Genomic DNA, 27,225 nt, shown 5'->3' with positions numbered 1-27,225 from the left:
AGGGAGGGGTGCTCCTCTCAGGGCCTGCAACACTGGCATTGCCACCCCATGCGTGCCTCAGGCCAGGCCCTCCCCATGCCGCCCTCCAGCAGCACTCACCCTTGCGGCACAGAGCCAGCCGTGGCAGCTTCCCGTGGGTCAGCTCATGACGGAGATCCACAACCCAGATGGGGATATCCACCTGGAAGAACAGCCATGGGCATCACCCCACAGTTCCCACTGCATCACGCCACGACTGTATGCAGCCCTGTAAGGCTGCAGAGAGCCTCTACCTGGGTGGGAATGGCCTCTTCCAGGCCACTCCTGCACCGCAGTCCTGCAGCTTCCCACTTCAAGGGTGGGCTGAAATCCCCTCCTCTCTGATCCCACTCCTCCTGTGCCCATACAAACTTGGTATTGTACAGTTTAAGTTCTTCAATGTTACTTGCAACAACAGATGTCTTTTTAGACAGAGGTGCTATGTGTAATTTAAGCAGTTAAATTATATTTAAACTGATGAAACATTCTGGATGACAGTTCGTATATCAAAGATGCAAATCATATCATATATAATACTCAAGTCATACACACTCTAAGTTGCACACAATTTTTCCCAACTTTCCTACGGACAACTAACTTTAACTATGCAAGACCTCTATTTTTAAGCTTCATCAGTTTTAAAAGGTGAGAAGCAGCACCTTTCTTAAAAACCCAGGGGAAAAAAAAATAAATCAATTCATCATTCTCACATAGGGGCCGCAGACAAGGCTGCATATATAGAATAGTCGCAAATACTGCCTGTTCTTCACTTTCAGAACTTGCTGTTCAGACCCAGATATGATGCTTAGTGCAGTTGGCACAAAAGGACTCAAGTTAGTCCTGCTACTACAATTATACCTTGAACCTTCCCTCCTCCACACAGAAGTGGACAAGCTCACCTCAAACAAGAGACCTGAGGTGAAAATGCCTGCAAATGTGATTAAGTGCTTTTTATGTATAACCTTGCTTGTCAAAGACTAGAATTTATAAACTACATATTTAGCTCTTTTTCCATATCTCAGCAGCTAAGAAACAAAAATGTGTGATGTACATGTCAAGTGGGACTATTTACAGGTAAATCAAGACTTTTGATTACACGTTATTCAAAATGCTTTGGTGACCATCAGCCTTTGTTACTCCTAATCTGACTTTAAAGAACAAAGTTTTAGAACTAGTTACATCAAGCCTCTTTAGAACTTTGCAGTTGAAAAGAACTGACATCTACACCCATTATTTTGGTTACAAAAGAATGACACCCCCCCCCAACTCCCTCCACCCAGTATTGTTAATAGACAATGCATTTGCTCTCTGTATATACGTAAGTTATTGAGTAACTCTTATTAAATATTTACCTCTCTGGCTAGTTGTCTCAGAGGAATGCTGACCATTTTCTGCTTCCTTTCTGTGATCAAGTTGACAAACCTGCATGCAGGTTACAGAAAAGATAAATTACTATCAAGAGCTGCAGAGAAACGTGGAGGCCCAGAGACAAATCTCCCACATGCTGTTACAGCTCTGCGGTCCCAGAGATGCAAAGTGAAATTAGGCAGCTGAATACTACTACCTGTCCAGGTCTCTCTCTCACAGAACACAGGCCTTCAGAGCCCTACCTTACAAGAGCCAGCCCATAAGAGAGGATGAGCTCATGCGACTTCAATCTGCCAGATGAATCCAGGACCTTGCAACGAATCAGTTCAGCAGTGCAATCCACTGCAAGCGGCATTTTTGGACCATACCTGGAGATAAAGGAAAAGCAGGTGAGCAGTCTCACAGCAGTACACTCCCACTGCAAAAAGTGTGGCTTTCCGGCTACTTTTTGTGCTCTCTGGTACACAACAGCCCGAGAAACTGCATGCAGAAAGACAGCATCAAAGGCTCTCTCCAGAAGGCTCTTATATGGAGCAGTGATTACACGGCTACTCCTAAGCATATGTTAAAGGGGTACTTACCGATATGCTCAGCACATACCCAATACAAGATGCCATACCTAGACTGGTCTTGTTGCAGCAGGGGCAACGCAAACAGGAGGAGGCGATCTGGAGGCCTTGGATACCTCACTGCAGCACTCTGCCTTGAGAAACCAGCCAGTGAACCCGCAGGCACGCAGGGCTTCTGCCTCCCTGAGGCCCACGGGGCCGGCCTACGTCTGGCATGAGCTACATGCCCGAAGCCCACTGCGTGAAGAAGGCGCCCCGCAAGACGGAGCTGCCCGCCCGGCAGCACTGACGGACTGCACACACAACCCCGGCCGCGGAGCAGCACCGGCGGCGGGGGGGGGGGGGTGCGGATGGGTCCCGGGCTCCCTACGCGCCCGAGAGAGAGGGCGTCAGGAGCAGCCCGGGGCGGAGGGCCGGCAGGGCCGCTCCAGGGACGGAGGCGGCAGCCTAGAATGCAGCGCCTGCCCCGCAAGGCCGCGGCGCGCTCCCTGCCCGCGGTGCGCGGCCCGTACCGACTCTTCCAGGCCGAGACCCGGTCCAGCGCTTCCTGCTGCAGCCGGCTGTCCCCGCAGTACAGCCCCACCATCACCTGGTCCCACTCCGCCCTGCCCCTCCACGCCACCACAGTCCGCAGCGGCCTGAGCCGCTTGCGGGCCGGGGACAGGCACCGCCGCCCGCGGCGCCACGCCAGCTCCGCGGCGCCCGCCATTCCGCCGCCGCTCCCTGCGCCCCGCCCACCGCGCCGAGCCTGCGCGGGGGCCGCTTCCGCGGCTGGGGGCGGGAGCTGGCGGCCGCGGGGCGTCGTGGGCCTGCGGGGGCTCTCGGCCCGCCTGGGGAGGTCGCGCGCCCCCGAGGGCTGTGGGACTCGTCCCCCAGGCGTGGGCGGGGGGGTGTCCGGCGGTGATTCGCGCAGAGCGTGAGGCGGCGCAGAGCAGACGTGTTCTCCCCTCACGCAGCTGGGGGAGCTGCGGGACGGTGAGGTGCGTTCGGGGTCAGGGCAGAGAGCGGTGTGAGGAAGAGTGGCCAGAGGACTCGCGGGCGGGTTGCTGGACCCGGTGGGGCGTGGAGCACGGTCCCGCAGCAAGAGGGGAAGGCGCTCGGATCACGCAGGGCTTCACGCTGTCTCCGCGGGACCTCGCTGACTCAGCGCTGCCGGGAAGACGGAGCCCGCCACGGGCCTCGAGGGCGAGGCAGGAGGCAGTTCTCCTCAGCAAAGTGGCGCGGATCACACGGTTGCTTTCGGTGTCCCTGACCGCCCAGCCTCGGCCGTGTGTGTCTGCGCTCGCAGAAGACTTAACTGCTCTTCTTTCCAGTTGCAGCGTTTTGCAGGTTTGTGCAGTAGGCTGAATCAATAAACAGTCCAGGCTGCAAATCATCTTGGGTTTGGCGGCTTTTTTTTTTTTTCACACTTATGTTTTCACCGATCTGTTTGCATAATCCCAGGAATACACTTGTGTTAGAGGTCAGAAGGGCAGTAGAACTGAAACGTGGGATGGGGAAAAAAGCACCGGAGGTAGTGGAAGCCCACAGAAGCTACTTACACTGGTTTTGCTAGTAGAAAAGCTAAGCCTGTAGGTTTTGGTGCTATCTCCACCACCTAAAGAGTAGCTTGGTCTTTACTCAAGGCTGACAGGACTTTAGGATAGCTTAAGCTCTTTTGTTCAGTATTCCAAAGAAAGATCTTTGTTTGCAAAACTGTTAGTCATCCTCCCCAGCTTTTTATGAACTTTCTCTGAAGAAGTGCTTGTACTGGAAAGCTAAAACTCCTCTTACATTCTAGCGCAAACACCTAATTTAGACTAACACGAGTGTGCCTGAGTGCATAGTTGAGACCATGTGCATCTGAATATGAGTGAATGGGAAAAAAATTACAGAACTGCTGCCCTGTACGAAATATTTATTTTATTAAATAGCACAGATTATGGGAAAGAAATGCTGAATGAGTTCTGTTAAAATACTATCTTTGAAAAATGCCTCAGTTCATTACGGCTTCAACCTCCTCTCCCCTGCCTCCCCCCCAAAAAAAGTCTACCTTGTTCTTTGGTGTTAATAATTGTAGGCCAAATTGAAACAAGCGTTTCATTACTCAAAAGTAAGGTTGAGGGAGCAGATTTGACATTTGTTGCCAAACTCCCGCAGTGCCTCATGCAGTGAAAGTGAATTCTTAGAAGATATGAGGCAGGGAGAAAACTTGGAATAGGGCCCCGTTCTCTGGAAATGGAGTTGCTGTTTTCATCTGCTTAAAAAATGTCCTGAAAGGACAAGCTGTTTACTGCAATCAAAGGGTCTTATTCAGAGCATAGGAACACCATGTGTCATTTTGCTTGCCAGATTATTTCTGGATTTCAGAAATCAACTGCAGTGCAAAGTTGTAAAAGGCACTGCAGTGCTGTGGAACAGATAGAATACATCAAACTTGATCAGATCACCTGCTTCCAGAACCTCAGACACATACCAGAAATTAAATTAAAAGGAGTGTTTTTCATTCCTATTCTCTGTGGAAAGGGAGAAAGAGCTGAAGAATTTGGTGTCTGTTACAGAGATGGAAGGGAGCAAGGACTGAACTAGCATAGATTTCACATGCTTCATGGGCTTTCAGAGCCAGGATCTAAGGGGAACTATGCTTGCGCTGTTGCTCTGCTTGTGATGTCTGGCTATGAGGTTGCTCAGTACAGAATTGGGAAGTAATGGACAAAGGTGGCTTGTTGCTGAGAATGTCCCACACAAGTTTGGCAGCAATTTGCCACTCTAGTTTCTGCAGCCTTGCTGTGGTGTTGGCTGAGAGAAGAGGCCAGGATTGTCTGTGGTGTCCCTGTAGTACTTTGGGAATCTGGATGGTTAGGGTGAGTGAGGTTACTTGCACCTGCAGGTGAAGTGCTAATGAGGAGCCAAGAACCAGACTGCTACCTAGGCAAAAGGCCTAAATGGAAAACCTATTTTTTAAAAGAAGAGAGATTTCAGTGTCTCAGGGTAATGTAGGTAGTGGATTAAAATGAAAAATCTTGCAGGTGAACTGTGATAATACTTCCTCTAAAGAGACATGAATCTGCTTTTGTTTTGAGTAACTGAAAAGGAAGACCGCAGAGCCTTCCTGAATAGTCTTGCTCTTGCTGGGAATAAGGAAATTCCTTTTCCTGCTTTCTTTCCAGAGAGCTTGAAGTAAGCGGAGGTGATACTTAGAAATGGCCTTGGAATGTCGGCTGAAAGTAAATTCCACATGCAGCATGCCTTTCTTGACTGAGATTAACAACTATGTGCCAAGCTTCTTCCTGGAGTAATCGATGACAAAAAATGCATTTAAAATCAGTGGGTTTGAACGATTAAGCTTTGGGTTATCCAGAAATGAAGAAATAAGCCCTTTAAACCAAAAAAGGAGAGAGTGTGACAAGAAGATGGGAGGTCAGGTGGTTTGTTTGTTTGCTCCTGTTGTTTTCTATATTATTTTTTAACTCAAACTTGAATAAGGCACAGCCAAGAACGAACAGTGCTCTGTCTGCCTTTCTGTGGCTTGATAGTTTAATCTTTAATTGGTCCTAGGACATTTGAGCTCCACGTGTTTACCAAACACCATGGCCCTTTGAGATTGTTAGTAGAGCAGTGGGTGGCAGTGTAGTGAGAGTGTATCTGGCCTGGCAGTTGTTGCCTTCTTGTTTGAGTGTTATTCCCCGAGTGGGGAGAGTGACTGCTGATAGGGTAGAGAACAAGGGAGAGGGGCCTCTGCATCTTCTCAGGGCTATTGGCTGGTTTTGTTTTCTGGCATCCATGAGAGTTGAGCTTTGGAGACTAGCCATCGAACATCCTGTTTTCACTGAATTTGTCTCTGTTCTTCCCAGTCTCTTCTCCTTTCTTCTGGTTGCAGGGTTGCTGCAATAGCACCAAGGTAAGAATATGAAATGGCACTTCTCGGCTCATTTCTTACATGGGGATTGGTATGTTTAAGACGTGTCTGGCAGATACTCTAAGCAGATAAAGGCAATTTTAGCTGGGATCTCAAAAATCACTGTGCTCTTTAGAAAGCTAGGCAACAGAGGCCAATAATATAACTCCAGATTTGCTGAGTGCTGAATTAATCTAACCTGCTTAGAATCACGCTGTGTGGATTCCTGTGCAGCAAGTACTAAGCAATGCCTGCACACTTTTAGTCCTTATGCTCATTCCTGCTCTCGTTGAAGTTACTGAAAGTTGTAGGGTAAAGCTGCATCGAGCCTCACATATGTTGGGATTGGCAAGGACAGCAGAGGGGCAGTAATTCTCTTGTGCCGTGAGTGTGTGACCAAGCTGCAGCTTCCAGTCTTTTCTGATAAAGCTGAATGAAGTGCTGTATGTAGTTCTTTATTTCTGGGAGTCTCCCCTGATGCCAGGCTTGTTTCCCTGCTAATCCTGGCTGGAAAGGTTTGTTGCAGAAGTGACCTGTGACTCCCATGCTCAGCACTTTCTGCAAAAAAGGGAGGAGGGACAACTGGAGTTTCTGTGTGCATGGTTCCAGCACACTGAGCAGCCACCTCTGGGTAAGAGAAGGAAAGATAGAGAAGCATGCTCTGTTACAAGAAGAGAAGGGCCAGAACTAGAAATGCAGGGCATAAGAGAAAGTTGGATGGAAATGTATAGGAATGGAGGAGGGGAAATGGAGGGGTACAGACAGTCAGAAGTGGATACCTGTGCATGAAAGACAGTCCTAGTCACTTTCTCAGGAACATCCTGCCCCTATTCTGCACCTCTCCTACGTGCCTCTGAGGCTACAGAGATCCTTGGTTTCCCTCCCTTCTTAGAATAATGTTCATAAAGCAGGGCTCAAGTTTATCCCAGGTATGTAAGATTTTGAAGAGCAAAACAGGGGATGTATTACAGGAAATAAGCAACTGAACATGCTTTCCAATGCCAGAGGCCTTGGCAGCGGGTTCTGGTGCTATACTGAGATGTCAGCCAGCCCTGAAGGAGGAGGCAGTATGTTGTTCTGCATTTCTGTCTAGTCCAGGAATCCTGCGTATAGATTCCAGGTAAAGAGCAGCTTCCTGCAGAGAGAAAGGTGATTTGGTTCAGTGGGACTCTGTATAGGGAAGACTCAAGGAAAAAACGTAACTCAGACAATGTAAATGTTTCCACGAGGCAGCAGGATCTCTTGTGAAACTTGTTATGCCAGGCTCAACACAGGAGATTATGTTTAAAGACTTGTTTGGAGAATAAGCTGTTGATGACTGTTTTACCTCTTTGGCACATGGAGGTGTGCTTTACTGCTTGTAAAGAAAGAAATTGGGGGCGGAGATGGAAGAACTAGAGGAGGGGAGGGATAGTGGAAGGAACACCTTGGGAATGAGACTCAAATGAGTTTATTGCAATGATTATCTACAGCATATGAAAAATTATGGTGAAACAGACTCTGGATTGTGTGCTCTGTCCCCATGGGGAGAAGCTGAGAGGGAGAGCAATGCAAACCAGATGTTTGTCATTGTGTTTGATGCATCTCCTGAAAAGTGCTCAGACAATATGGCCATGGAGCAGAGTCTGGGAACAGGCACTGAACATGATAGGAAATGGCAGAAGTGCCTTCCTGCCTATAGGAGATGCAGGTTGCAGGTACAAAATGTGCTTTAAAAGTACTGGAATGAGGTACCCTGGAAAACATTCCTGCTCCAAAACTTGCTTTACTTTACTTCTTCTAATTTGTGTTCTTCTCTTTTTGACTGAAGATAAACAAGAGCCTATGAGGACTTGCATCTCCCTCGCAGATGGAAGGCTCCAAGGAAAAAATCATCTTGAATATTGGGGGAGTCAGATATGAGACATACAGCAGCACCCTCCGGACCTTCCCAGGGACCAAGCTGTGCAGCCTAACAGAGCCACATGCCCCAAGCATCTATGACTATGATCCTACCACCAAAGAGTTTTTTTTTGATAGGAGTGCTGAGATCTTCAGCTATGTGTTGAACTATTACAGAACCAAACATTTCCACTGCCCCATCAATACCTGTAGGTCAGTCTTAGAAGAAGAATTGACTTTTTGGGAAATAAATGAGACACAGCTAGCATCCTGCTGCTGGCTAAAGCTGAATAATAAAGAGGTCCATCCAGAGGAGTTTAACATTTGGGATGAAAATGAACAGACTGATGACCAATGCCTCATAGTCCAGACAGAAAGAAGGGATTTCAGCTGGCGAACCAGGTGGCAGCCAAAGATTTGGTCTATATTTGAAAAACCCTTTTCCTCTTTCAGTGCTAAGGTAATACTGTATGTGGAGACGGACATAGCCTTTGTCCTTTGGGATTACTGGAATGGGTCCAAGAAAAATGCTAATGGCTTCATAGCTTTGATAAGTATGCTTTGAGTCCCAGATTAAAAAAGAAAATAAAATTCTCTCTTCTCACTGACAGACACCTCCTTCTCTTTTCTTGTCCCTGTTCTCTGTACAAAATGCATGCCCCCTGCCTCTTTAAAATGTCAGGCATGCAGAGCAACAAGCACAAGTCAGAGACTGCAGAGGATGTTTTCTGTGCTGCTGGTATTTCTAGAGCCAACATTTAGTGCTGAAGAGGCCCTCAGTGTGAGTCTGTCTGTATTACTCCAGCTGTCAGACATTCCCCCTTCCTGACAAACTCTGATATATGAGTTCAGGTGGTTTTTTCTTTGACTCCAATCTTCTCTATTTTTCAAATCTGGAAGGAGAAAATGCACTGCATGTGAGCAAAACAATGGTGATTTGAGAAAGATTAATCTGGGATTGTACTGTGCCTGTGGAGGGGATCCTGGGGTTGTGGTGGGGCAGTGAGGTTATGCAATACTTGTTTGTTGAATTAATTGCATGCGTGCCCTTTCCTCCCTCTGCAGTGCTTGGCTTTTATTTCTCTGCTGTTCATCGTTGGAATTGTCATCATATTCTGTGAGGAGACCAAGGCACAATTTGAGTTCTTTACTGCTAACTTCACCTCTGTTGGCTATTCTGCGGTCTCCCACAACGACCATGAACCCTATTACCACCAGGCTGCCTACTTGCTTCATCTGGAGCTTTTCTGCGTCCTCTGGTTTACTTTTGAGTTCTCCGTGCGATTTTGTTTCTGCCCAGACAAGAAGTTGTTCTTCCAAAATCCCCTGAACATGGTTGACTTCCTCTCCCTCTTCCCAGTTTATATTGAGCTCTTTGTGGCTGGGCAGATTCAGAGAATGCCAAGCCTGGGGCTTTGGTTGGGCTTTGTTCGCATTGTCTATCTCCTCAAACTCCTGAAGATATCCAAGCTGATAGAAACGCCACTGATCCTGAGGGTTCTGTGCTACACTCTCAAGTCTATCCTCAGAGAGATTTGCATCCTGCTGATGATTTTGGCCTTTGAGACCCTCTTCTTTGGCTCTCTCTTTTTCTATGGGGAGTTGCTTGGTAGCCATCCCTCCTACACAGGGGAGCTGCACTTCACTGACATTCTTGTTTGCTTCTGGTGGGCTTTGATCACACTCACTACAGTGGGCTACGGAGATATTATCCCTCTCACCACAGTTGGCCAAGTGACGGCAGCCTTAGCTGCGGTATTTGGCATGTTAACTATTATTATCCCAATACCTATTTTCCTGGTGAAATTTAAAAGCTATTATGACATTGCTAACTTCAAACAGAAGCTGAAAAGGAGCAAGAAACATTAACGCTTCAGAACGTCTGTTCCCCCTTGCCTTTAGCAGTAAACCTTCAGCATGGTTTATTCCCTTGGTGGGAAGGGAGTGCAGATAGTTCTTACTGCATTTACTTGCTGCCTTAGCATGTTTCAAATGATTGGTTAGGCCTCAGGTTGCAGTACTTGATACACAACGGATCAGACCTGTTGAATCCCATGGGTCCTTCCTATATTGTACTTCATCCCATGCTCTTTTACATGCCTCTCTCTCATCTGGCTGTTTGGAGGCAGGCTGTGATGCTGCATTATAGCCTGAATGTGCACCATATAGCCCAGTTCCATGACCTGGGGCTACAGCATATTCCCTCAGCTGGCATATACCCCATGACGCTAGCTATGCCCTTCATCACCTGACAGACCATAATCTCATTTTGTATGCTGGGAAAGATTTGTGCTCAGTCCTGCTCTGACAGCAAGGAGGAAGCCTGGGTATTTTTTTTTCTTAACAATGTTCTGTTTCCTCGTTTTACCTAAACAAGTCAGTACATCTGATTTGCCTGCACTCACGCACATATAAAGAAGGCAGCAGTCTGAACTGAATATCTGTGGTCCTGAGAGCCAGCACTGTTTGATAACCTGCTGTGCGGGCTCACAGGAACTGCTGTGGCATTCGGGTAGCAGCAAGGGAGCCCTCTGACAGCAAATCCTTTTTGGCTCTGCTGAATTCAATGGCAACCTTTCCTTGACCTCAGTGAGATCAAAATTGCATTGGAAACTTTCAGTGGATGAACACATTTCAACAGTTCTTGATTTTTATGTAACAAAGTCACTGAGCTATTAGCCAAAATATCTATATGGGTTTTGCTGTTCAAAACATAATCTACGGTACTCAATATTATTTTAATGTAATTTACTTTCTTAAGGCATAGATATAAACTAGAAATATTTATCTTTCAACTAACTGGATAGTCTTAATTGTTACCTATGATTAATTTTGAAATAACAAATATTGTTGACCTATGAAAAAAAAACCCACATCCCATTGTTTATATAGCAGGATGATGTGCTAAGATTATTTTGTTTAGTAAGTAAAAATTTCTGTATACAGTAACATTTATGTATTTAAATTTCATTAAGGCTGTATTTTTATTGTAATTTTGATTAAGTTTTGTCTGTCACTACGACTTTCCTGTTCAGGATAGCATTTTAAGGCTGCTTTATTTTTATTGAAACACCAGGTAACTTCCCTCTATTCCAATGCAATTACAATGAATTAGTGTTCGTCTAAGGAGAAAGAAAAAACACTGCAAACATTTAAGGCACAAAGCACATGAAAAGTTGGAGACACCCTGGCAGTGGAAGGAAGGCCTAGGTGTTCTCCTGCATCCACCTTTGCTATGCATAGAGTGGAGGGGGTGACCAGGGTAAAGCTACACGTGCTGGTGCATAGGAATTTTTCTTGATTAGATCGAAGTGGTGCTATGTTTTCTGTGGACATGTATAGTCTTCTTGGAAATTTATATTAATTGCAACAGTTTAACAGAGATTTATCAGGACTGTTCTCGAGTTTTCCCCCGTCAGGTAAAGGGTCCATGATATAATCATAGGCCATGACCCCATTTTAAGAATCCAAGTCAAATCCACTGGAACAGTTACATCTTACTGGCTGCGAAGTTAGGAGGTAGTTCAGAATGCTGCAGTGCTTATTTCCATGTTTACTCTGCTGGTGTACATCCGTTTTTCAGCAGCTGTTTCACAGGAGACAGATTTTTCTGCAATTGAGGGGAGCAGCCTTCACTGCTGTCCTCAGAAGAGTGTGGTCTCCAAATGCACATGGCAGTCCCACTTCCGCACAGAAAGCATGATATCAACATCAGAACAGGCTATTACACTGCTCTTTGTAGCACAACTCCATTTAGATCCAAATGTACATTCCTGTCGTGTCAGTTAGCATCCACTCCTCTTTGTCATAAAGACAGCAGTTACAGCAGCAACATTAAGTCAATCAATGTTGATGTGATAGAGGAACTGTAGTTCCTCTGATCAAAGGATCTAACTCTGCTGAGAACTCAGCACTGGGTTTATCAGAGGAAGAATATGTACTTTAAGCTCAAAAAACCTGCATGGAGTTGGTGGCGAGCAGAATTGGTTAGATAGATATTTGTTGTTCAGTTAAAGAGCAGTATATGGAAAATCATCATCTATGAAGTGTTGCCAAGCTTTAGTTGGATTTCAATGCCTTGCTTGTGATCTTCATAACGTATATGTTATGGTATCCTTGGGGAAAGAGTCTCATTTTCTGTGAGTCAAAATGCTATATATATAAGGAAAAAGGTTACTTAAAAAATACACTTAACTTAGAGAACAGTGCAGTGAATGATATAATTCACTCCAGAGAATAATCATCCAGCTGAGTTTCAAAGTGACGAAGACAGAAATATGCTGTCTTGGCTACATGCTGGAGTTGCCTCTTTCGAGGTTTGTCCAGTCACCAGAAGATACTGTGGAAAAATGCTTTCTGTATATTAATAACATATAAATTATAAAACTATCTCCACAGTAGGTTTAGGGATTTGAAGGCTTGATTGCAATAAAAGTCAAAACAAGAGAAAAGTTCTGTATGCAAACACAGTAATATATTAATGCAGATGTTATGTCCAACATAAGAAAGATGCAATGAGGCATTTTTAGCTCATCAAAATCCTTCCATCTTTATTGATCAGAAAGTAAAAAACCCCACTTAGCATCATAGAATCATAGAATATCTCAAGCTGGAAGGGACCCATAAGGATCGTCAAGTCCAAATCTCTGCTCCTGACAGGACTGCCTAAAACTAAATCATATGACAAAAAGCACTTTGACTCCTTTAATGAAAATATCGGTAAAAAGAACACAGTCCTGCAAAACGGCTTAGGCTTTCCCAGCAGACAACTCCCTTAGGTATGCTGACCAGTACTGCTAACTTGTGCTGACCTCTGAATTAGCATGAAATATATACAGCTCCCCCTCCTTTCATGTTCTCAGTGCTCCCCAGTGTGGAAGGATGAGGAGTTGCTTGTCACTGGGAAACACCAACACAGCTTCACACAGTGCAAAAGTGATAGGGAAAAGGGGCCTGCTCTTGGCAATGCAGCTTTGGCAAAGCAGATGAGAGTCCCTTCCCCTCCCTAGACCACGCTTCTCTCTCTCTTGTGGAGCCCCTTAGCTGCAGGTTTCCAGCAAGAGGAGCACTGTGAGGAGTTGTGCTTTAGTGAGTGATAAGGGAAAAGCATTGCTGTCTGCTGGTGTTATCCGCCATGAGAGCAGTTGGTGGGACAATTCCCTGATGGCTCCAGTGCAGCCCAACAAAGGAAGGTACTGAGGCTTACCCATGCTTATGACCTGTTCCTTTGGCCCTGCTGGGGAGCTGGTAACTGTAGCCTCTGGTCAGTTTTCAGTCTCTTTTGCAGTGCTTGGATAGGAGTAGGGGGTCAGGTCTCAGGCCATAGGTGATCTAGGAGTAGATGAGAGCAATGGCATGGGGATGGATTGTATTGGACTCCCAGACATGATTTTTAGGTGGGTGGTTTCCTTAACGAGCAGTGTCATGCACTTTGTGCTTAGAAGTCACTATCTTGCTAGGTTGCTACTCTTTCCTCTTCCACTTAAAAATAAAGTATTTAACAGTGGGTTAAGGACCAACCTGTTTCTGGTGCCCTGCGTGATAAATAAATACATGATCATGAGATCTCTGCTAGACCCACACACCCTTTGGCACTTCCATGTAAGCCTGGTTTCCAAGCTAGGTTTCTGAAGGAGTGTGTTTTGTGGCTGGTCCCCTTCCCAGTCAAGCACTTTCAGACTAGCATTGTGCACTCATCAGGAGCAGCAGAGAGGAAGAATAAAGCCTTCTGCAGCAAGACAAAATGAGCCATCCTGGTTATCAGTTTTCTTGCTCAGATGAGATTCTGAGGCATAACTGCACAAAGTGAGGTTCTTTGCTGCTGCTGCAAGTGGGAACCTGACCAAGGTAGCCAAGTGTGCTGTGTCCCACACCCTTTTCCTGCATTGATTTGCAGACAGTTTCATACTCCATCTCCCTACCCCTTTTGCCACAGAGCGGCAGCAAGTTAGCTGATGCAATTTGATCTTGTGTCTTTGACACAGTTGCAGGGCTTGTGAGGTGAGCGGGATTCAAACTGAGGTAGAGGACCGCTCACAGTGGCCATTCATCACTGTTAGATAACATTAACTCCTACTTGCTTACCAGCCGGTGACAGCCTGAAAACAGTTAAAAGGTCAGTACTCCTGTCCTTCTCTTCTGAGTCTGTTTTCTTAATATTGTCTAAACTCAATGGGCTGAATTTCCAGTGATTTTAGCCATGTTAACTCCATAGCATCCCCAAATACTCCAAAGCATATGCTTGCTGCTGTGCTTCTGAGGGTTGTGAGAACTCTGTGCTCCCTGTGCATTGAACATGGTGCAGTTATTGGACCCAGCCTGCCCCAGGCTGGGATGAAGAAGCCATAAGCCCCTTGCACGAAATCTCTTGGTCAAGTGTTTCATTATGGGATGGACCAAACCCCATCCTCCGCTTCCCTCATCCCCTACAAAGGCTATTACAGAGATGGATACTGTTCCAGAAGTGATAGGATGTCAGACTTAATGTACCCATGAAATGGATGACAGGGGCCGCTGACGCAGCTCCGGACACTTTCAGAGAAACAAGCCATGTTCTCGGCTACCCTGAATACTGCCAGCACCATGACTGGTGAGACTTCGTTGTGCCAGTGAGGGCAGTGACTTTCCTGGGGCCTCAGGGTATGGAAAATTTAGGGTCTGGTGCAGCACACTCCCACAATCATTCAGCCTGCATGTACAGGGCATCTGCACAGCCTGTCTGTGGGCAGAGTGACTCAGCAGCAAAGGGAAATTCAGTTGTGGATGGTGAAGTCAGAGCCTGGTGAAGCCCCAGGCTCTGACTCACAGAAAGCAAATGCATTTGACATATGCAGGAAGCGAATGAAAGTTCCCAAATCTGGATGTTTCTCAGGACTCAAGAACAAGCACCCTCAAGAGATACACTGACTCTCAGATGGTCATGCTGTTAAACTTCTGCTCACTGAAGTGCAAGCAGTGCCCCTTCCAGATATTGCTGCCTTTCTGTTTTTCTGTGTAATTGTAGCCCTGCTCTCCTGGACATATTTAGATTTGATGACGTACTTGTCTGAAAAGGTTTTAATTCACATCTCACAAAGTTTGCAAAAAAGCGATGGAAAATCCTTGGTGACTGAATGATGGGAGTGTGTGTTTGGGGGCCCCTGTCCACTTGCTGTGGCCGGGCAGTTTGTAACCACACTGATGCTATCACGTGTTGAACAAACCTGTTTTCAGCCTAAAGGTTGTGCCTGAAAAAAAAACAGCTGCTTGCTGTTCTAAATCCTTCCTATCTAACACTCTCAATATCCTTCTTTCAGCCTATCCCTGCCTGCAGAGGAGCATTGGAGGAAAATTGGTGAGGAGTGACTCGTAATTCCCCACCAAAGGCCTTAATTGCAGCCACCCTCCCTCCTGGCTGCCAAACTGCAGAAGTCATTCTCCCGTGAGGCCACCTTTGTCACTATTTAAGAAGGAGGCTTGAATGATGTAGTGAGGTTGACTTTAATCTACTGCTTGCTTGGGTTTCTTTGAAACAAATTTCCATCCCACCATTCATTTGGGAGCAAAATATGAAGTGAATATCCTTCCCCCACCCCAGCCTCGCATGAAGTTGATCCTCTGTGCTCCCTGTGTTAGCAGTGTTAAGTACCATATCCATATCTATTCACCTGGTTCTTGGCGGCCACTATGATTTCATAGCGTAGATCAGGTTGTAGTTTTAGCCTATTGCTTTTTGTTTGTTACAAAGCTTGTGACAGAGTGCACAATTCTCTCCTTTCACTTTGCTGCCTTGGAGGTATATTTAATAATAACAATTAGAGTGCACAGGACTCTTCATCTTCAAAGTGCTTCCTAAAGATGAGCTAATTAGTCCACAAACTTACCAGTGGCTAAACCCTTTGTCCTGGTTTCAGCTGGAATAGAGTTCATTTTCTTTCTAGTAGCTGGTATACTGTTATGTTTTGGATTTAGTAGAGAATAATGTTGATAACATACTGATGTTTTTAGTTGTTGCTAAGTAGTGTTTATACTAAGTCAAGGATTTTTCACCTTCTCATGCCCAGCCAGCAAGAAGGATGGCGAGGCACAAGAAGTTGGGAGGGGACACAGCCAAGACAGCTCTGTGGGACATTTGCTTTCTTTTGCAGATAGGACACCCTTACAATTTGTCTTTGGGATTACTAAAGAAAGGAAAGCCTCAACCCCTCACTCAGCAAAGCATTTGAGGTTGTGCTTCATTTTAAGCATGTCTGGGAGCAAAGGACATGTTTAAGTGGGCTTAAGATCCCAGCTACCTGCCTGGGGCAAAAGCTTCCTATTTATTCTGGACCAGGATAGACCCATGCTGGAGGATAACGAATGTGTGAGCATTGTTGGGATGGTCTTTCCCTCACAGCCTTGATTAGCTGCCTCAGGTAATAACATCATTGGTGATAACACTGAGGACGTAGCACCAGGGGCTTTAATGCAGTTTGTATCAGCTTGTCACTGACCACAGGTAAGTATTTGAGTAACATAAAGTGGTGAAGTCACATCTTCATGGTTCCTGCTCCTTCCTCTAACTGCTGTAAATTGCACTTTACACTTGCAGCATAGATGCAGGGTGTAAGTACCTCTGAGTGTATTTTTTTCTAAATGTTTTTCCTGCCTTTCTGCTCTTGAGCTTTATGAACTGGAGATCCGCAATTTCTAAATGCACTGAGTAGAGCCATAGTGCTCTAAGAAAGGCTTCCTCCATCCTAGCAGTTTTGTACAGTGACTGTCGCAGGCTTTTTGCTTTTCCTTTTGGGAGATTTCTTGGCATGATTTAAAGCTTTTTACTTATAAAAAGTCCAATTCTCTCCTGAACAGGCAGAAATTCTGTGGTCTCAGTGATATCCTATGTCAGGTTAAGTGCATACTGTGCTAAAAAAAAAATAAATAAATCATTAAAGTGAATTGCCTTTTTGCTTTCATTGTATACCTTGTCCTGTGACAGAGTGTAGAAAGGAAACCGCAGCTTATCCTGAGGTATGCTTCTTTTACACATCTTTATTTACAGAAAACTTCTCTAACATTTGCTATCTTTCTCATCTCAAGACTTTCTTCCACATTACTGTAAATGACTTGTCTATTCATACATCCTCCAGCAATCCTGATATCTGCTCTAGAGTTAGTCACCCCTAGCTACTCCTTAGTGTCCCCCAACTCCGATCTGCTTGTGTGTGCTCTGCTACCCCTGCACTACTGCTAGTGCAGTAGCAATGAGCTGGAAGGATATAGTCCTGCTGTATACTTCAGGGAAACATGAACTGCCCCAAAGCCCATTACTCTAGCGGTGCTCCTGTTTTTCCTCATTGGAATCCCTTGTCTTCTGGATATGTCCTTACATCTTCCTCCTTCCCTCCATATTAGCATGCTGGAAAGGACAGAATATCTAGCATTCATGCTGTGCATCCCTGGTCCGAGCAGTGCCTGAAACCCAGCCCGAACCCAGCACCTTCACTCACCTCTGACTGAAACCTGATGTTGGCCTCAAATTGTGGCACAGCCTCTGGGTAAAGTTCACCTGCGTCCTTCTTCTGACCCAAGCCCTGAAAGTGTGGCCGCCTCCTCCTTGGAGTCCATCAGCCTATGCCATATATTTTCAGATGTGCCTGTGTGGCATGGGGAAATTCAGAAGCAAAACTTTGCTGGGGAGATCTCTTCTGTGACTCATCTGTGCTAGGGAGGGGAGAGTTTCTTTTTCATTTCTGCAGCTTGGAGAGGCACATCCTCTCATGCCTCAGCAGGCCGAGTTTCTGACTTCAGTCTGGGCTGCTGCAGTAACACAGTGTGTGTGGGGCCGGCGGGGGGTGGGGGGGGCTGTGCTCTGCGTGAGTGGTGCGAGGGGAATCATCCTTTTAAAATATGCCTTTCTGTCTCCCTCCCCCACTTTCCTTTTTCCTCCTTCAGTGTTGTCACCTTGTAGTATTTTAATCGGAGGAAGCAGATATATCAAGGAAGTCAATGGCAGGGGCGAGGCAGGCAGGGGGTGGGGGTGGAGAGGAAGAGGAGGAAAATCACATCACAGCCCAGTCTGCCAGTGTAAACACTTGATAATTTCCTGTTATTGTAGCCTAAAATGTACCATGACATCATTTGCGGGCCTCCCAGAATCACCCAGAAGGAGGAAAAGCCAGCATTCCCAGCCCGCCCCCAGTGTGTATCCAGGGGATTCAGACCCTATAAGGCAGTGAAGCTCTGCAAGCAGCAGAGATAGAGTTTCGAAAGCTTTCTTGTTCTTGGCAACGTGGAGATTTCACAAACAGGAAAAACTGCTTTTACTTTTCCTAAAGGGGAACCATTTATGCCTCATGAAATATTGATGCCTTGAACCATGGTTACTTTAGAAGCAGAGCTGAAATACAAGAAATGCTCTTAGCTGAGGACAAGCTGAGAGAGCCCCTCACCAAAATGACATCAATTCATCATTCCCAGACATCCATGTTTTTATAGTACCCACTTTTATTCCAAATCACTCTGCAAACAAGGTAGTTAAGTCAAAAGCTGTGGAGTATATAAACGAGTCCAATATGGAATTAATTTGATAATTTTGAAAGGTGACGCTAGCCCTCAATATAGCAGAGATTGCCAGTGAAATGTTCTTCCTCCTTTCCTGAGCATTCTATCAATAGAGACATTTACCAGGAAAGTGAAGATCCAAGCTCTTCTGAGCCTGGATACACGAACTATCCTGGAATTTGACCCAACAGGTCAGATTTGTGTCTCAGTTACAGTTAATCCTGAATCACTGCACTCAGTTTGCATGACTGTAAGGAGGAACAGAATCTGGTTCACAGAGATGGGCTCTCATAACTTTTCTGAGAGGGATAGTAACTAGGCTGATTCCATACCACACCCTTCAGCTACAATCTCTTTGGGCAGCCTTTCCAACAGAACACAGTGGGATATCTGCAAAATTTGTTTTTTCCTAAGCAAGGTAACAAACTTCATAAATACAGTGCTGTATTTATAATCATTTGGACTCATACTCTCCCCTGCACACCTGCCAACTGATTGACAAGCATAAGGAATTATAGTGTAACTTTTTGTTCTTGAAACAGGAGAAATTAGTGTTTTCATGTTATATGTAAGGAAACAGAGGGACTGAGATTAAATGAACCACTACCTTACGGAATAGAATGTATTCTAATGTGGGCTTAAACCAATCCTATACCTCCAAATAGTATCAGAAAATTAGATTTGTCTTACCATAAAGTAGACTTGAAAAGTCTGAAGAAAGTCAGCCTAGAGAAGAATGATACAAGCAAGTCTAGTAAATAAAGCATACTTGGGACTGACATTAAAAAGAAACAGAATGGTCTTGCAGTTTACTGGACAAAAATAACAACCACGTAGAAGTTTTGCTGTTTTTACTCTCACTTGGACTTACTGGAATACAAAAGTATGTTGTTCCCCATGAGCTATTTTTGGATAGGAGAACCAAGCCATTCAATTCTTCACCATCCTGAGCTCTTTTCAAAGCTATATATACAAGATGACTATCATTCGTTAAGCAGTTTGCTCTTCATTCCCAACGCTGCAGGGTGCAGCACTGGGAGCTGACCTGAACTTAAATTTATGCACAACTATGTCAGGACCCTGCATCCAATGAAATCAAGGGCTAGGTTCTGATGACAGCAGCAGGAACCTGCATATTTATGCCCAGCTCTGCTGTGAGCAAGGCAGCAGGAGAGCAAATTGCTCAGATACCACTGTGATAGGAGTGTTGAGGCCTTGAATTAGCTTCTATTATTCTGTATCTCATCAGAGTGCTGAGGTTATCATGTGGGCTTGGCAATGGAGGGGAGGAGAGGAGTTCCTTCTTCTAAGCATTGAATATGCCAGATCTAGTGTGCAATTATTCTGTCTCTGGAATTTTTGCTGAGTCACACAAAACCACATGGCCTGCTAAATGACAGGGGAGCCAGCAGCAGGGCTCAGTACCTGGTGATAGATGGGTGATTCAAGTTGTGTGTGTGTGTGTGTGTAGTTGCGGAGTTGTGTGTGTGTGTGTAGTTGCGGAGTTTTGTGTGGTGTGAATGTTCATCTAAGATGCTGTCTTTGCCTGTTTCTAGGATATCAGTCCTTGTTTGCGCAGGAGAAAGTTTGTGTCATGTGCTGAGTCTCTCTCATTTCATTCCCACAGCACAGGAATGACTTGCCTACACAAGGCTGCTCTTTACTTCATGCTTACGGGCTGCAGGGTGCTTCAGTTCTCTGCAGGGCAGGTTAGTGTCACATGATTTTTGACATAGCTAGCCTTTGATGCTAAATATTTCCCATTTCAGTTTCATGGCATGATGTGATGCCATGTTTCCTGGGTATGACAAAGATAAAAATGGCACAGTACTGTGATGCAGTATGATTGGGATTTATGAGAATACTTCATCCCTTATGACAAATATGAAGTGGGGGACAGAAAAGATTAGTAAAGATGACAAAGTAGAACTGATAGCAGTTTAAGTTATGATAACAGGTTTGGGAGAGCAGCAAAGTGTGCTTGATTCCCACTGATTTGTACAGGATTATCTCTGCTTATAGCCAGGGTGAATCATCTTGGAAAGTCTGACTCCATTTATTGTGGAAAGCCAGGCAAAAACAAAGTGGAAGAGAATCTGGAAGAGCAGTTGTTCACCAGGCCAGTAAATCCAGGTTTAAGACTCCAAGTATCAGACCAGAAACACATTGGCCTGGTGATACAAGGAGCCAGTTCAGAGGTGGCTCTTCCTTCTGGTTCAAATTTATTAAAAAAACATTGCTGAACTTGTTTGTCCCAGGAAGATGGATCAAACATCACCTGTTCATGCCCCTATAGATTTATGCCAGATCAAATCTCATCGCTGCTGAAGTGTGCTAGCATTAAAGCATGAAGTCAGCAAAACTCAGAATGACCTAGCTAATCAGACAGAAACGTCCTTGCCTGCTCCAGATGAAAAGTTTACTGTCAGCGATCCAGAAATGTGTGGATCCAGTATTAGTGTTCACAGAAACACAGCCTGTGTGAAAGGAAATCTTCTAAAAAGAAATAAACATCTTATTTGTGTATTGTTGGTCTACTTCCTCTAAATACTGTAGAATGGAAACTGCAAGAAAATGCAACTGGAGGGAAACTGACACACTTTACAGATACAGTTTGGCAAACCAGAAAGTACTAGGTAGTATTTAATGTACTTTTTCCCCCAAAGGGTTAAGGTTCCTGGTGAAAGACATTACCCCAGTGTTGCAATGTAGTGACTAAGACATGGAAAGGACGGATGACTTCTTCAGATTGAGGCAGAGTTTGGATCAATACCCAGAGTGATGCTCAGCACCTGGAATATACTACCATTCAGGGAAGACCATGTAGCTAACAATGAAGAAAGGGAACATGGCTCTGAAAATGATGACTAAAAATCCATTTGACTGAACGTCACACAAACCAGAGGACTTAGACTGTGTTTAAGAAGCTAGCCAAGATTGGTTGGATTGAACTCCTCCAGACAATGTCATTAATGCTGGTTTGGCCTTATTAAAGGCCACAATAGGGAACTACAGAACATTCCCAAGCTGTTTCATCATATATCTGCTAACTTATAAGGAGAAATAAATTGGCAAAGGAGCATCCTGTCTAAGCCTGTTCTATGATTTTATACCTCTCTATTGTATATTCACTAAAAGAGTCTACTAGGCTGGGTTCCTGAGTCTCTGTTTTTCACATTTGTTCACAGGTATCAGGAAACCTTCTCTGTATTTTGTTTTTAGTGAATGCCATTGAATGGTATCAGAGACAGTAAAAAAAGCATCGCTTGATACCTGTGTAAGAAGAGAGCCTTTGGACACTGTCTGTATGGGGTGGCTGTACAGATCAGCAGCTTTCTCTGGGTAAGCATGTTCATGTAATTGTGACTACCTGAGGCCCCAGGGCACTCTGGATCTGGGTATGAGAATGCAAGTGGGGAGCAAAATTCCAGCAGCAAGATAACGTAAGCTCAATATGCCTGACTAAGGCCCTTTTCAGGAGAGACTGGAAGAAGATTCAGGTAATTTGAACACATATTCTGCCCTCACACTTGGCCTTTTAGGGGCCCTGAAGTCAATAGAGAAGATTCACATGACAAGTGGACGGATATAGAATTAATGTCAGCGCCCAAGAAATGGACCTCATGAAGTAACCTGAGAAAAACCTAGGGAAGGTGTTGGCTTTTTCAGCTTTGTAGTTTATTGGTGTATTTGTGTTTTGGCCTGCTGTGGACATGCAGAGGCCTAGGGGCAGGGACTGAACAAGGGTGTGGTTGTAGAACTGATAAATTAGGTAGTCTATGTAGGTTTTGGCAGGGAGGGAAAGGGATGTCTGCTACATTTTAATGTTAACAAGCCAGGATATGTGATGTATCATGTGGCATAGGAAGCTCTGGGTGCTCTCTCCAACATATACCATTTCAATTAATTCAAAATCATATGCATCTTCATGGAAAGGAGGAAAAAGCCTGAGGAAAAAAGAGGTTTTTGTAGTCATTTGTGGTGGACAAAGCAGCTTCCTAATTTCATTCTGTTTGAAGCAGGTGTCAGCAGCTTGCACATGTCTACATTTCAATGCTTTTGTCTGCATCCATGGGTGAAATGGGCCAGGTCATCCAAGGCCAAGGGACGTCTTGGGAGATCGGGTGCTCAGCAACCCAGAAAAGCAGGTGGGCACTGGTTTTTTGACATGTTTTGTATGTATCTAAGGAACAGGATCTTCTGGCCAGCAATAAAAGGTCCCAAAGGTCAGGCTCAAGGCTTCCACACAGGGAGTGGAGCTTTTTCATGGTAAGCATTGAATTATTTTGACATCTCCTTGTTCTGTTGCATAACATTGATACCAGTCACCAGGCTTAGGTGAACAGAGCATCATCTGTGCAGAAATGCACAGTTAAAATAATACCATGTTGCCATCTCTATTCTGAAATACAAAGAACTACTTAGCACTCATCATCCAACCCCCAGTAATCAATATCTGTTTTCTTCTTGTTTTGTGTCTTTTATTTGTCTAGAGAAACAAGGGCTTATATTCCCTGTTTGTTTACCAATAGCAGCAGTGCTGGGGCAAAGGAAGTGGATCAGCTTCCTGCATCCAAGAGCTTGGGCAAAGATCTGGAGTGTGAAACCTCTTCTTGTGATTACTGCAAGTCCTTAGCAGTCCTTAGCACTTTCCCACCATAAGATCCCCACATGCTCAGAGGATTCCCCGGGGACCAGTGATGTGACTAAGAAGACATAAACTAGTTCTGGATAAGGCAGATTCCCTGCCAGTCCCCCAGTATACCCATAATACCAAATGAATCCTGGGAAGCTCAGTAATGCCATAATCTTTTTACACCTTTGGCCCTCAGAGTGCATTGCAACTGTTAATTAAGACCATCAGCATCCCAGTAATTAAGCATTAACTGGGGAAACAGAGGCAAGACAGAACGACTTGCAGTAATTCCTCTTGAGATTAATGAACCACTCTTTCAAAACAATCCATTTTCTCAGAAAGAAGGCATCAGCACGGGAGTGGGTTAATGAAATACAGTGTGGTGGGGTGATGTGCTGCACCATTTTTTCATTTTGTACTGGGGCGATACAAGGTTTATATTTTGTTCCCAGAAAGCTCAAATTATCTCAGCAGGCTATGCAGGTTGTATCTGACCCTGTGTTGGTTATTGTGGGAGCGGCTCCAGTTGTATGTTTGTGTTGCTGAAATGAAATATTTACTGAATTGACATTGCCTGAAATCTCTACTGTATTGACATGGTAAATATCAACATGAGGACATGATGACCACTGAAAAGAACAAGTTTGCTTTTATGCTATGTTATACTATGGTATTCTGCCCTACTGTACACCATCCTATTCCTACACTTTTTATGCTTCTGAAAGCATTTGGCTCCTACAAATGCATCAATAGGAATAATAGAAAACAGGAATGGACTCTCAAGAAGCCACCTAGTACATATTCCTGTCTTTAAAGAAAAGTTAACTATCCTACTTCATCCTTTCTAACACTGCTGACCCCACTGCAAGAAATGAAATACTGAGGTCAGCCAGTGTGCAATGGAAGCCCTTGGAGCTCTACGGCAAAGTCAGTTCAGTTTCTAATGCTGTCCTCCACTGGTAGTGGAGGTAGTGGTAGTGGCAAGTAGTGGTAGTGACAGGATCTGTGTGCCAAGTCCAGGATGGGGGCATGCCCTAGTTTCAGGGTAGGACCAAAAACCTCTTTGGAGCAAATTGGCTATGTTCACACATTGTGCTGAGGCCTCACCTTCAGTGCATTCCCTGCACTTCACTCCTCTCCCCATGTCCAGCTTCCCTCACTAAACAAAATGGTGCATTTGGGTATACACCAACATTTTGACAGTGCATGTTTGTGTGTGTGTGTTTGTGTGTGTGAGAGAGAGAGAGACAAGCAGACAGTGTCTAAGGTCAAACTTGGAGCACTCTAGCACCTCCTCATTGACCAGCCTACCTTTGACTGTAGAATGGACCTTCTCACTATGCTCACTTTTGTCTCCTTGAACTGAAAATATTCAAACCCAAATTCCTTTATAACCTTCCTGCATCCTCAGAGCTTTCTGCAAGATGCAGATCCCATGCAGAACTGGCTCTTTGCCTGTGTGTCAAGCAATGTGTGCATGTATGATGTTCTGCAGCCCACCAGTGGGCCACAAAATAGGGATTAGATAATGCTGGATGACATTTTGAGGCTCCTCATAAACCTACTTTCTCTGTTCCCATGACTCTGCAACAGGAAACAAGAAAACTGCTTCCTGCAGGTGTGGAGGGGAAAGGTTATTTACTTCTGTAATATACAGCTCTTCCATATATCAAAACAGGTAAATTTATAAGTCTTCTCTGGGAACACCAGCAACCCTCTGGTTTTCTTACCTCCTCTGAAGCGCTGTGGAGCAGCCCACTGTGCATCCACTTGTACCGTCAACAGTTCCCACTGCAGAATAATCTAAGGCAAACACACAACAGTGTGGGTGAAGAAAAATCTAATGGACTGTGGTTTCTGCTCTCCTTACTGTTGATTTTTCCTAACTACTGCCAAGTAAAAAGGAAAAAATGGTTCTTGTATGGTTCAGCTGTGCAATTTTAACCTTGCTGGTGTAAATCCCCTGAGGAAACTGGCAGGATGGGTGTGACCTGAGGGAAACCCTATAATTACAGCTGCATTAGGGTTTTGCCTTTGGCCTAGGAAAGTTTCTTAGCTCTTCATGTATCAACTCAAGTAGAAGATGGAAATTTGTCACAGTGGAGGAGGATCAACCCAACGAGGTTCTATTATTCATTAATCAACTCCTAGAGAACACAATGGAAAACTTCCAATTAACAACTTGGAAAGGTGAAGATAAATTGCTCACTTTTCTGCTATTATTATATGAAATAAAAACTTTAAACACCCACTTGATGGACTCCCATGACCAGATCAGAATCTCAGCTTCAGTTTTGAAAAAACAGAGTTTGTCTTTGTAGTGCTGATACACATCTCATACTAAGGTGAAAAAGCCAGCTAGCAAATGCCGCTGGTTAAAAAAGCCAAACTTCATGACTTATGAAATGCATAATGGTTTACTGGAGACTGGCTTGTAGTTTGAGAGTACTAAATACAATCAATAGTGTGGAGCAGTCCTTCAGGGAGAATATCTAATACAGCGCAAAGCTTAAAACTAAATCTTCTTCCAAAGGAGTGGTAGTTTAATCACATTCAGAGATACGGAGGCAAAATTTCTGTTACTGTAACTCTGGAGCTGTATCAGTAGAGAATTTGGCATCCATTGGGTTAAAGTGAAGCAATACTGCCAGCTTTCATGATTTAATCTTGAGTTTTTAATATCCTCAGCATTTTTTATGAACCTGAGCTCCTGGAATTAGATGTGTGTGGGCATCTCATATTCTTTTTTCTTTTTGAAAAAAAGTAAATTCTCTAATAATAATAATCATGCAAACATTTTCATTAAGCATGAAAACAGTGATTTGGCTGCAGCTAGGAAACAAAGAAGCTCAAACTCCTCTAGTTCTCAGTGTTTTTCAAAACATGTAGGTCTGTTCCCTGATTTTGGAAGTCCTGCAATGAGCAACAAGAAGAGAAAGAAGGGAATACAGGCAAGAAACAAATTAAAGTCCTCCCAGAGAAGCAAGTGCCTGCTGAGTGATTCAGGTTAGGTGCTCATCTCCTTCAGGGAGCCTGGCAGCTGGCAGCAGGGGACAGTGAGGCAGTCTCCAGTTGTCCTCCCTGGAGCTCTGTGAGAGGCGGGTTGCTTCTCTTTACAGAGAGACAGAGACTTTAGTGCCCTTGAACCATGGGGCTCCACCAATACTGCCAGTGATTTCTGCTGTAGGAAATTGCTGTGCCCTCTGTGATCCCCACCACCCCTCAGAAAGGATGGTGCACTTTGAGCCCGGGGAGACTTGCTGAGCTGTTAGGGGAGCCTTGTGCTGTGATTCAGGAAAGCAGCAGCCTGACCCTGGCTGTGCTGCTTTTCTCAGATCACCGCGGAGAGCCAAAAGGCACATGCACAAACACAGAAGTTCAGTATGTTGCGACTCAGCCCTGGGACTGTTGGGAGGCCATCTTCCTCCTTGGCTTCAGTGAGGACTTCTGATACCTCCTTTGCTCTTGAGGAACCATCCTTTTTCCTTAATGGATATTTTTAGCTGTACACTAACCTCTCACTGAGAGGGACTTTGGTATCTTGATGGCTGTGTGGTTTCTAAAAGAGAATTACCCAGAGGACTGTTGTGTTTTCAAAGCACTGTACAAACATCAGTAAGCTAATCCTCCCTGCCCCCAGGATTGCTGAGGAGGGAGGTTTCTGGTGCAGAAAGGGGAAGGCTCCTGGGCTTGGGGATCTTCTCAAAATATGTGTTTGGCCTTGAAAAACTAGTTTTGACACTGGGGGCTTTTTCCTTGTTATTTTAACTCAGGGGATTTTCTTTTCTTAAAAACAAACAAACAAACAGAACAAGTTGAGTGAGAGAAAAAATTGTAAGACAAAGGAAAAAAAGTTATGGCTGTGTTTTAAAAGTGGAAGTCTGTGTTCCCTATGAAGACAGAAAAATTCTCCTGAAACAGAGCATGCTTAATTGGGACCGAGTGTATATTGCCGAAGGCAGCCACTTCTGGGACAGAGAACAGCTAAGAACACAGTATGTATGTATACATCTATACATCTACCTACCCATCTATCTGTGCTCTATCTACCTGTCTACCCACCTATCCATTCCTTTTTTTTTTATAACCTACTCACTCTGCTGGTACAAATATCCTAAGTGCCTTAATTCTCTGCATTTTAGGATCAGAGATGCCACGTGTTTAGTAAAAACCTAAGAGAAATAAATGATGCCATCTGTCATGCCTGTGTCTAACTGGGTGGGGGGGCAGTTTGTACTGTGTGGTGCATCATCATGTTTTGCTGTGGGGAAAAGAAGAACTGGATGCAGAGTGTGTGGGGGCATTAGGGTTGCCCAGGGGTTCATGTCTCTCATAGTCATGCAACCCTGACTGCA

At 44.8% G+C, this 27,225-nt stretch overlaps 2 protein-coding genes and 1 long non-coding RNA gene across 4 annotated transcripts in view; 2 read left to right on the top strand and 1 right to left on the bottom strand.

The window, feature by feature from the left end:
- LAS1L (LAS1 like ribosome biogenesis factor) overlaps positions 1-2,702 on the bottom strand; it is a 38,213-nt gene extending 35,511 nt beyond the window's left edge. Inside the window, exons 1-4 of one of the 2 annotated variants that reach the window (XM_069811672.1) lie at positions 2,468-2,702; positions 1,629-1,754; positions 1,371-1,440; positions 100-181 (exon numbers count right to left, since the gene is read on the bottom strand). In XM_069811672.1, the coding sequence (XP_069667773.1) occupies positions 100-181; positions 1,371-1,440; positions 1,629-1,754; positions 2,468-2,664 (475 nt within the window). In that variant the 5' untranslated portion in view covers positions 2,665-2,702. The remainder of the gene's footprint in view (positions 1-99; positions 182-1,370; positions 1,441-1,628; positions 1,755-2,467) is intronic. The other variant, XM_069811670.1, reaches the window with a different exon arrangement.
- A 214-nt stretch (positions 2,703-2,916) lies between these two features.
- LOC104316277 (voltage-gated potassium channel KCNC1-like) lies at positions 2,917-10,694 on the top strand. The gene is made up of 4 exons (XM_069811664.1): positions 2,917-2,935; positions 5,789-5,835; positions 7,643-8,173; positions 8,779-10,694. The coding sequence occupies exons 3-4, from the start codon at positions 7,682-7,684 to the stop codon at positions 9,580-9,582; spliced, it is 1,296 nt and encodes a 431-aa protein (XP_069667765.1). The 5' UTR covers positions 2,917-2,935; positions 5,789-5,835; positions 7,643-7,681; the 3' UTR covers positions 9,583-10,694.
- Positions 10,695-19,862: 9,168 nt separating this feature from the next.
- Positions 19,863-23,838, top strand: LOC138690779 (uncharacterized). The gene is made up of 3 exons (XR_011329567.1): positions 19,863-19,943; positions 21,423-21,576; positions 22,257-23,838. It is a non-coding gene; the product is annotated as an uncharacterized lncRNA (long non-coding RNA).
- Positions 23,839-27,225: the final 3,387 nt, after the last annotated feature.

The sequence above is a fragment of the Haliaeetus albicilla genome, chromosome 23, assembly GCF_947461875.1.
Source record: "Haliaeetus albicilla chromosome 23, bHalAlb1.1, whole genome shotgun sequence".
Taxonomy (NCBI): Eukaryota; Metazoa; Chordata; class Aves; order Accipitriformes; family Accipitridae; genus Haliaeetus; species Haliaeetus albicilla.
Note: the sequence above shows the minus strand (reverse complement) of the source record. Positions and strands in the feature narration are given on the sequence as shown.

What these genes read in the sequence shown, in the direction of transcription:
- LOC104316277 (XM_069811664.1), top strand. Translation starts at nt 7,682, where the DNA reads ATGGAAGGCTCCAAGGAAAAAATCATCTTGAATATTGGGGGAGTCAGA. An exon ending in TTTCCTCTTTCAGTGCTAAG is followed by an intron (nt 8,174 to 8,778) that starts GTAATACTGTAT and finishes CTCCCTCTGCAG; the next exon opens with TGCTTGGCTTTTATTTCTCT.